Below are 11,398 nucleotides of genomic sequence, written 5' to 3' on the forward strand. Positions count from 1 at the left end.
TACATGGCATATATCATTGTGAGAATATTATTCTATCTCCGATCGTTATTCAAAAATGTTTCAGTGTGGATTTGTCATCCAATATTGGACTCATACGACAGTGTGACAAATCATGAGAAATTGTATGAAAATATCAATTCTAGATATGTATATATTATAAATACTAATATACTTCGAAAAAAGGTAAACTTTGCCTCTTGATCATATGTTAATACTTTTAATAACGGGTCAGGAAAGATAACTCTCATTAAATTTATTAAGGTTTCCCTCGTTATCCCGGTTGAATATGTTATGTTGATACGCATGTCACGGAAATGTTTGTTTAAAAAAAAAAAAAAAAAAAGAGAGAGAGAGAGAGAGAGAGAGAGAGAGAGAGAGAGAGAGAGAGAGAGAGAGAGAGAGATCGTACAGTTGTTTTTTAAACTGAAAGTGAAAATAAATAATACATTTCATTTTCGATTACTTTTACTTAAATAAATAAAATTTCCAAAAAAAAATTATAAGTTATAAAACCCAGAACATTCACACTCGAAATGTTGATAGAATATTATACATTGATACAAAAATTGATATTCATCAAAGTTTTAAATATTTTTAAAAACTTTTCAAAATTAAGTAATTCATTGAGCATTCTAATATAATGGTAAAATGATTCGTTTTTTTTTTTTATTTAGATCAACTGTTCGAGAACATAATTTATATGATCAGATTAAATACATGAGTTGGAGTGATCTACCAGTACCCAGAATTCAATCGCCAGTGATATATGTCATCCGGATCAAGGAGATTGATTTCGATGGCAGTGCAGATTCTTCATTTCACGGAGAACATTCTCGATCAATGGACGTCAGTATTGTCAAATCTAATTATTGTTATCATCATTGTTAGAGATGTAGAAGAGTGATAAGTGATAGAGATTAGTAGTGGAGATTCATTTAGGTGATTTGTGTAAGAGATGTAGAGAAAGGATGGGTGGGTGTTTGGTGTCGATGAATAATGAATGTTAGGGATGGAGATAAGTCACGGGTATTAGAGATGACGATAAGTGTTTGGTGTTAGAGAATAACTGACGAATATTCGAGATGTGTATCAGTGAAAGACAGTTGAAAGCAATTTCAATTCATTTTATTCACTCAAATGTTGTATACACATGGCTTTTATATAACTTCGTATATCATTAATATCTTGTAGGAGGCTTTTTATCTGAAAATAGGAAACATATAAAATTTTGTACAGTTAAAATGCATTCTGATGAAACTATTACCAATCATTTTTATAAAAATTAAAGGGAAACCTGGTCAGTGTAAAATGAAAAGTATTTCTATTGATCATTATGCGGATGAAATGTAAAAAGAAATTAACTGATTGAATTGGTCAAGGATATTGATTCTAATGAAATGTAAAAACAGAATGCTTGCGTGATAGAAAATATACTGAATGTTTAAAGAGATTTAGAAAATGTTTTTGAATACTGTATGTTATTTTTTAGAAACTATGTAAACAATAGTACACGTCTTGCATTGCCAGAGATATAGGAAAATGTACTATTGATAAAATTCGCTACCTCTTTTACAACAAATGTAACCTGTGATTATCATTTTTCGATACTTCCCCTGATAAAGTTTTAAAATTGGGAGAGAGAGATAAGGAGATATGAAGAGATAGACTGATGGATAGACACTGAACTCACCACAAGATATCTGGGTACACATTACTTGTCCATTCGGTCGACAATTACAGCCGTTACAACCATCCCCCGCCAGAAAATTGTCACCGGCTTCGTGAATTTTACCGTTGAAATAACACGCTGAAAATTAATACTGTATTAAAACATTATCCTCAGAATATTCAATTGTGCCACTCAAATAAAAAGCTGAAAACGATAACTGCAAATCTTGAAAATGTATCCACAGCATTGTCAATATTATGTTAGCATCACAGCAACAACACACTAAAAATAAAACATACACGTATATTCGAAATTTCCCCCCAGCATATTCAATCGTGCCGTAGTAATAATAAGCTGGATATTATAACTAGAAATATCTGTAAATGTACCCCTCCTCCTTTTAACTTTGTATGAAGGTGAAGATAACAAACAGTGATCAATCTCATAACGCCTACAAGCAATACAAAGTAGATAGTTGGGCAAACACGGACCCCTGGACACACCAGAGGTGGGACCAGGTGCCTAGGAGGAGTAAGCATCCCCTGTCGACCGGTCACACCCGCCGTGAGCCCTATATAATATATCTAGATTTCCAATGTTACATGTACCCACGATTATCTTCACTTGTTTCCTGATGAATGTGAACAGTGTGCGTATAAATCGTATTAGATATAGCACTAGTGTCACTAATCTAACAGCTGGCAATATTCAAAAAAAAAAAAAAATGAAAGTGAAATGTAAACGTGGAACACAATTTATTTTTATATTTCAGTATGAACAACACCACTTTATGCCAGCATACTTTTCATGAAGCACTAACGCGCTTCACGAAGCATACTGGCGTAAAGCGTCGCGGTAACATACATTTTCAAAAATGAAATATATTTCCTAATTCAAAACACTTTTACTAGTGATGTTACACATTTGTTTCGAAGTTATGCAATGTAAATTCCCATGGTAACAATACAGCAGTATAATATCCATATAAAAATATTTTTTGGTCAATATTTGCATGCTTGTTGAATTTTGGATTCCAATAACCATACGTACTTCCGGGACATATTTCTGCTGAGCACGTGATCATGCCGTCCTTTCCACATACACAAATGTTACATTTATCACGAAATCCTTGTCCAACCTGCAAAACTCGAGTGTCATCTCTACAAACGACTGACGATAGATTGGTAGTTAATTTCATATTATGAGGACTGTACAAGATAGTGAATACTAACAAGTGATTCTCATAATCTGGTTACTATACAATAGTGACAACTACCAAGAGATTGAATGAAATGAAGTGGCGGATCTAGAGCTGATTATGGTTACATCTCCCTTTTGGGTGAATATTTTTAACAAATACATGTATGGTCATTATTCCCCATATTGAGGACTCCTTTACTCCCTATAAACGACAAAGGAATACACTTGGATCACAAAACAATTTAATTATGTCTATCATCATTGCACAATGTTTTCTATAAACATAGATTTCAATTTCGTGCTAATTAACGTTTCTTTTAATTAGGCCGAAATGAGAAATGATCCAAGATTCCTGAAGAAACCGGAATCACAGTTTCAACAGCAAACAAGAAGCCCGTGGGCCACATCGCTCACCTGAATCACTTTGGTCCTGCCGTTGTTGAGTTGTGACCATTAAAAGAATCTTTATCAGCCGTTATTCTGATCGAAAATTTGACCCCATATTAAGCAGTCTATAAATACACTCCATTAAATCAGTATTCCCTGCGGACTAATGTCTCTGACTTTTTCATTTTGATGACAGGGATACCCCGGTGCTAATACAGTACGTGATTTTATTGCAGTAGCTTTACTTATGTTGATTGCATGCTTCAATGCAATCCAAGTGGGCGTGGTCAGGAAGCTGATAAACGTAGGGAAGTTACGGACATGGAATGTATACTTGAGAAAAAGTTGCTAATTGAAAAACAGCGAATGTACATGTATATACTTCATAGTAGAGAATGCAACAAAACCTTAAAGGAGGTCTGTAACTCAAGTTTCAACAATTTGCACGTTAGAAAGGTGGATCTGAAGACCCCCAACATGGAAAAACATTATCTTTAAATGAAATAATCAAAGATGGCTGCAACCTTTTAACACCTTCCTTTGATCCGCCACTGCTTAACGTTAATTCATAATTCATGCAGTCATAATGTCATGCTTACTCATGCATATATATTTTTTCTTGTAAACAGAAAACCACATGTCACCAAATCACAGAATGATATCAAATGACGTGTAGTGTGTGAGTCAAGTTAAGGAAATGAACATCGATCTCTGTGTGACTGAAATATATTAAACTACTTATTTTGTTTATATACCTCAGCTGATTCCATTTATTAAGTGTGGGAATGATGCTTTTTACTGTTTACTAACTATTTCGAGTCCCCCACCCTCCTTCGTTATTTTGTGAGGTCAGTCATTCAAGCTGTGGGATTTTAAATGCTATATTTTAATTATATTTATGAAGCGAAAATCACGTGAAATTTGAATTAACATAAAAACATGGTTTTGTGTCAAAACATCGTTTTAGATTATTGGGTATACTCACCCTTTCCTTCGACAAGAACTTGACACACCTGTTAAAGAAAAAAAGAATAGATCCATATAAAATGCAGTGTGATCGATAACAGTGATTCCACGAAAGATTACTGATTTTACAAGATAATCCTTAGCAGATCAATGATATGAATGAAGTCGGAATCGCAATTCATAAAACGAGAAACAGTACATTTATAAGTACAACATAGGTATAAACACAAATGGAAGGATGGTGAATAGGGTACATTCATGTGCGGATAATACGACGTGATACAGACATGCTGTGATAGGATATATTAATGGTAGGATATTTATATACGCACAATCTGATACACATACGATAGGACACATGCATGATTTGATAAATTACACACACGATTTGTATACACAGGAAAAAAGATACACGTACGATTTAATATACGGATAATACGATATGATACATGTACGAGATGATTTGATAGGATACATACACAAAAGGAAAATGAATTGGCTACGGGTAATATTATTGGGAACGTATTTTCATCTGGCCAAGAATTACACAATTCAAAATACTGGATAGGTTAAAATCAATACACGCCTGGACTTACAAAGCCACAAACTAGTAGATATATGTTTGAATCTTGAACAGATGATTGGTATTAATCATTTACTTACACAGAGAAGAAATATGGAGAACACGGAAATCCTCACCATCGTCAAAAAGAGAACATTCAACTCCTTAGTAATTAATTTAAACTTATCTTTAACAAAGACTTATTTTAATAGGTATCGTTCTTCTACGTCATCTGACTTGGTTTATTCATCATTTTTTACCTAAGAAAACATAATTCTCTAATACCTGATGACATGTTATTGTTCTCTATCAATTCGTATCACTTAAATTTCATCCTTTGATATTTCCTTTAACACTATATATGTTTAACCGGTTATTTATTTAGTTTTGATAATATCCATAGAGTCATATTGCGTTATTTCATGTTCAGCTTAAAAATGGCAAATATTTTTACATTGGTCATTCACTAAACGTGCTATTCGTTCATCTGGTCACTCTTTACACTGGTCACTCTTCACACTGGTCACTCTTCACACTGGTCACACTTTACACTGGTTACTCTATATACTGGTCACTCCTTACACTTGTCACTCTTTATACTGGCCACTCTTTATACTGGTCATTCTTTAAACTGGTCATTTTTTATACTGTTTACTCTTTATACTGGTCACTCTTTACACTGGTCACTATTTACACCGGTCACTCTTTACACTGGTCATTCTTTACACTGGTCACTCTTTACACTGGTCACTCTTTATACTGGTCACTCTTTACTCTGGTCACTCTTTTTACTGGTCATTCTTTACTCTGGTCACTCTTTATACTGGTCATTCTTTACACTGGTCACTCTTTACACCGGTCATTCTTTATACTAGTCACTCTTTACACTGATCATTCTTTACACTGGTCACTCTTTACACTGGTCACTCTTTATACTGGTCACTCTTTACTCTGGTCATTCTTTTTATTGGTCATTCTTTCCTCTGGTCACTCTTTACACCGGTCACTCTTTACACTGATCATTATTTATACTGGTCACTCTTTATACTGGTCACTCTTTACTCTGGTCACTCTTTTTACTGGTCATTCTTTACTCTGGTCACTCTTTATATTGGTCATTCTTTACACTGGTCACTCTTTACACCAGTCACTCTTTACACTGATCATTATTTATACTGGTCACTCTTTATACTGGTCACTCTTTACTCTGGTCACTCTTTTTACTGGTCATTCTTTACTCTGGTCACTCTTTATACTGGTTACTCTTTACACTGATCATTATTTATACTGGTCACTCTTTATATTGGTCACTCTTTACACTGATCATTCTTTACGCTGGTCACTCTTTATACTGGTCACTTTTTACTCTGATCTCTCTTTTTATTGGTCATTCTTTACTCTGGTCACTCTTTATACTGGTCACTCTTTACTCTGATATCTCTTTTTATTGGTTATTCTTTACTCTGGTCACTCTTTACACCGGTCACTCTTTACACTGATCATTATTTATACTGGTCACTCTTTATACTGGTTACTCTTTACACTGGTCATTCTTTATACTGGTCACTCTTTACACTAGTCACTCTTTACACCGGTCACTCTTTACACTGGTCATTTACTTCGATCACTCTTTACACTTGTCATTTTCTTCTGATTCATTTTTATACTAAACCTGCTGTCACTCTTTCTCTGGTCAATATCATCACTGATAAGTGATGAATGTTAAAGATATAGAAAGGTGATGAGCGTTAAAGATGAAGATAGGTGATTAATGTTAGAGTCAGAGATGATTTGTGAGTGTTAGTGGTGAAGTGACTAATATTTTAGGTGGGTTTAAGTTGAGGACAGTTGAAAACAATTTCACTTCATTTAATTTACTCAAAAACGCACATAAACATGGATTTTGTAACTTCCTATTTCATTAGTATCTTCTAGGAGGTTTTGTATCTGAAAATGAAAATTACGCCAGGTTAATTCCTAAAACAAAATACAGATGAAGGTTCATATAAAGCTGTGAACAGCACGATTTGATGAATATATTACCGTCCATTTTGATTCAAATTAAAGAGAAATGTAGCCACTGCATACAAACATTAACCAACTCATCATAATCTGGATATCATGTATAAAGAAATTAATAGAGTTAATATGTCTAGGATTTTGATTCAAATGAAATATATAAACAGACAGTTGCTTGATACAAAATATACTGAATGTTTAAAGAGATTTAGAAATATTTCTGAATAAGTCATTTCATTGAGACTATTTAAACAATAGCACACCTTTTGCATTGCCAGAGATATGTAATAATGCAATAATGATAAAAATCGTTACCTTTTTTACAGCGAAAGAAATTTGTATGATTTTTGATACTTTCCTTTACAGAATGTTACAATGAAGAGAAATATATGAGGAGAGATGAAGAGCTAAACAGATTGATAAACAGATGGATAGACAGATCGACAGATAGATAGATAGATAGATGAATAAACAGATATATGGATAGACAGTGAGCTCACCACAAGATGTTTGGGTACATATTACTTTTCCATTCTGTTGACAATTACAGCCGTTACAACCATCCCCCGCCGGAAAATTGTCACCGGCTTCGTGAATTTTACCATTGAAATAACAAGCTGAAAATGAAAACTACAATTTTCGGAAAATTCTCCCTAGAAGATTCAATAGTGTCATTCAAATAAAAAGCTGAAAACGATAACTGCAAATCTTAAAAAAACTACCCGCAGTATTGTCAATATTATGCTAGTACCACAGCAATAACAGGCTAAGAATACAACATATATTGGGATTTTCCCCAAGCATATTCAATAGTGCCGTAGTAAAAATAAGCTGGAAATCATAACTACAAATATTAGAACATTTACCCCTCCTCCTTCTCACTTTGTATTCATAATATATCTAGATTCCCAATGTTACGTGTACCTTCGATATCTAAACTAGTTTCCTCTTGAATATGAACAATGTGCGTATACATCTTATTAGATATAGTACCACTATTCTTACGGAAGGTAATATTCCAACAAAAATGAAAGTAAAATGTCAGTATGGAAAACAATTACATTTTTTAAAGTACATGAGGGTATGAACTGAAACACTTCACGGCAGCAGCCTTTTCGTGTAGTCCTAACGCGCTTCACGAAGCATCCTGGCGTAAAGCGTCGCGGTAACATACACTGTCAGAAATGAAATTCATTTCTTAAATCAACACACTGTGACTATTGATGTAATACATGTACATTTACTTTGAAGTAATACACTGTAGATTGCATGGTAACAATACAAGCAGTGTAATATGCGTGTAAAATTCCTTTTTTAAATCAATATTTACACGTTTGTTGAATTTTGGATTACATTACCCATACGTACTTCCGGGACAAATTTCTGCTGAGCACGTGATCATACCGTCCTTTCCACATACACATGTGTTACAGTTATCACGGAATCCGTGTCCAACCTGGAAAACTCGAGTACCATCTCTACAAACGACTGAACATAGATTGGTAGTTAATTTCATATTATGAGGATTTTACAAAATAGTGAAGACTGCCACGTGATTTCATAATCTGGTTACAATACTATAGTGACAACTACCACCGAGATTGAATGAAATGAAATGGCGGGTCTAGAGTGGATTGTGGTTGAATATTTTAACAGATATGGTCAGATTTTGTCATATTGAGGTCCCGAACCCCATTTTGTCTTCCTTTTGAACAAAAATAAAGGAACACTCTTGGATCACAAGAAGGCATTTCCTACAAAACAATTTAATTATGTTTATCCTAATTGCACAATGATGGAATAAAATCCTGTTTTCTTTAAACATACATGTAGATTCCAATTTCATGATAATTAACATTTTTTTCAATCCAGCCGTAATATGAAATGATCCAAAAGTCCTTAAGAATCCGGAATCACGGTTCAACAGTAAACAAGAAGCCCATGGGCCATATCACTTACCTGAGTCACCTTGGTCCTGCCATTGTTAAGCTGTTGTGACTATCAAGAAAAATTCTTTATCAGTCTTTATTCCCATAAAAAAAGATTTGATCCCATATTAATCAAACTCTAAATACACTCCATTAATTCAGTATTTCTTAATGTCTCTGCCTTCTTCATTTTGATGACAAGGATACTCCGATACTGATACCGTGCGTGATTTTATTACAGTAGTTTTACCTACTTCTATCATATGCTTCAATGCACTGCAAGTGGGCGTGGTCAGAGGGTTGTTAAACGTGGGGAAGTTACAAACATGGAATGCATACTTGAGAGAAAATTGATAATTGATAAACAGAACATTTATAGTGAATGTACATGTATATACTTCATAATAGAGGATACAACACAACCTTAAAGGGAGTCTGCGACTCAAGTTCAGCAATTCGCACCTTAGAAAGGTGGATTTAAAGACCCCAAAATGGCAAAACATTATCTTTGAATAAAATAATCAAAAAGGGCCGCAACCTAGTAACACCTCTTTTGATCCGCTACTGCTTAACGTAATTCACAATTCAGACATTCATAATGCCATGCTTACTCATGCATGCTATATTTTGTTCTTGTAAACAGCAAACCACATGTCACTGAATCACTGAATGAAATAAAGTGTAGTGTGTGATTCATGTGAAGGAAATAAACAGCGATCTCTGTGTGACGGAAATATATCAAATCACTTATATTGTTTATACGCCTCCTGATTTCATCCACTTAGTAGGGGATGTTGGTATTTACTGTTTAAGATTTTGAGTACCCCACACCCCCCCCTCGTTATTTTGTAAGGTCAGTCATTTCAGTTATGGGATTCTAAATGTTATATTTGATTGTATTTATGAAGCGAAAACCATGTGAAATTTGAATTAACATAAAACATGATTTTGTGTTAAAACCTCATAATATATGATAAGGTATATTTACCTTTTCCTTCGGTAAGAACTTGACACATCTGTTAAAGAAAGAAAAAGATATATGATGGATTACAGTGATTCCAGGAATGTTTACTAATTTTACAGGATAATCCTATCAGATCAATGATATTAATGAAGTCGAAATCGCAATTCATAAAATTAGAAACAGTAGATTTGTAAGTACAATTTAGTTATACACACAAATGGAAAGATAGTTAATATGGTACATACATGTACAGACAATACGATATGATACATATACGAGATGATTTGATAGGATACATACACAAAAGGAAAATGAATTGGCTACGGGTAATATTATTGGGGACGTATTTTCATCTGGCCAAGCATTACACAATTCAAAATACTGGATAGGTTAAAATCGGTACACACTTGGACTTACAAAGCCACGAACTAGTAGATATACATTTGAATCTTGAACAGATGATTGGTATTAATCATTTACTTACACAGAGAAGAAATACGGAGAACACGGAAATCCTCACCATCGTCAAAAAGAGAACATTCAACTCCTTAGTAATTAATTTAAACTTATCATTAACAAAGACTTATTTTAATAGGTATCGTTCTTCTACGTCATCTGACCTGGTTTATTCATCATTTCTTACCTGAGAAAACATAATTCTACAATACCGGATAACATGTTATTGTTCTCTCTCAGTTCGTATCACTTAAATTTCATCCTTTGATATTTCCTTTAACACTATATATGTTTAACCGGTTATTTATTTAGTTTTGATAATATCCATAAAATCATATTGCGTTATTTCATGTTCAGCTTAAAAATGGTAAATATTTTTTTACACTGGTGATTCACTAAATGTGTCATTCGTTCATCTGGTCACTCTTTGTAATGGTCACTCTGGTTACATGTTGTACTTTTTACAATGGTCATTTCCATACTGGTCAGTCAACTCTGTTCACTCATTATTCTTTACCTTGACCATTTATTTTTTTTACACTGCCTTTTGTAAAAATAGCGAAACTAGAGTTGCGATTAACTGCACATAATGTTTTCAGAGGTTAATTTGTCTTAGCCCTATCTACGTGGAACGCTCGAAAATGCATGTATTGTTTCAAATCTTTCTCGCACAGATCAATGTGAATGAACTATACAGAATCTGTCAAGTATAGGCAACATAATTATGGTAAAGTTTATGTAATCTCCTCTGACAAAGTAGCATGAAATACGCTATTCATATATGACATTAAACTGGGAAATATATTTGCTTTATACGTATAATGACTAGCAAGCTTCTCGTAAGGAATCAAATACATATACCGTGGCTGTAATTTGTGTTTCTACGTCAGAAGAATTCATTTTTAAACAGTGCTTGCAATTGACACAATGACACATATACGTTAAATCCTAGGTGTCCCATGCTTACAAAGCGCCTGTTGTTCCACTTCACTGCAGGGAAGGTGGAGAAATACGTTGTTGACCTTGTTAGTATTGTCTGTGTACCTCTGATAAAAAGTTATTGGGAAGCACATCATGAATGGAGTATGAGACAACACAGAAGCAAGGAAACATAACTAGAGCCGTCAAATATAATACAGAAATAAAATTTATCCCCAAAACAAGAACAAAATCTAACCATCGCCCAAATTCTCTCGCCCGATAATGATGTGATGGATTGTATAATAAACATCAGATTGCCATGATAA

At 33.9% G+C, this 11,398-nt stretch overlaps 1 protein-coding gene across 3 annotated transcripts; it reads right to left on the bottom strand.

Moving 5' to 3' along the window:
- Positions 1 to 1,110: 1,110 nt before the first annotated feature.
- LOC125661539 (U-reduvitoxin-Pr21-like) lies at positions 1,111 to 10,317 on the bottom strand. 3 transcript variants are annotated; one of them, XM_048893582.2, is made up of 5 exons: positions 10,180 to 10,298; positions 4,242 to 4,269; positions 2,720 to 2,839; positions 1,691 to 1,807; positions 1,111 to 1,203 (listed from the first exon to the last, which is right to left on the bottom strand). In XM_048893582.2, the coding sequence occupies exons 1-5, from the start codon at positions 10,216 to 10,218 to the stop codon at positions 1,178 to 1,180; spliced, it is 330 nt and encodes a 109-aa protein (XP_048749539.2). In that variant the 5' UTR covers positions 10,219 to 10,298; the 3' UTR covers positions 1,111 to 1,177. The 3 variants fall into 3 exon arrangements, with proteins under 3 accessions (XP_048749539.2, XP_048749537.2, XP_048749538.2); XM_048893580.2 differs by lacking the exon at positions 10,180 to 10,298 and adding an exon at positions 4,886 to 4,998; XM_048893581.2 differs by lacking the exons at positions 1,111 to 1,203; positions 1,691 to 1,807; positions 2,720 to 2,839; positions 4,242 to 4,269 and adding exons at positions 6,638 to 6,731; positions 7,304 to 7,420; positions 8,172 to 8,291; positions 9,720 to 9,747 and having other exon boundaries at positions 10,180 to 10,317.
- Between the last annotated feature and the right edge of the window lie 1,081 nt (positions 10,318 to 11,398).

This window comes from Ostrea edulis, chromosome 8, assembly GCF_947568905.1.
Source record: "Ostrea edulis chromosome 8, xbOstEdul1.1, whole genome shotgun sequence".
Lineage (NCBI taxonomy): Eukaryota > Metazoa > Mollusca > Bivalvia > Ostreida > Ostreidae > Ostrea > Ostrea edulis.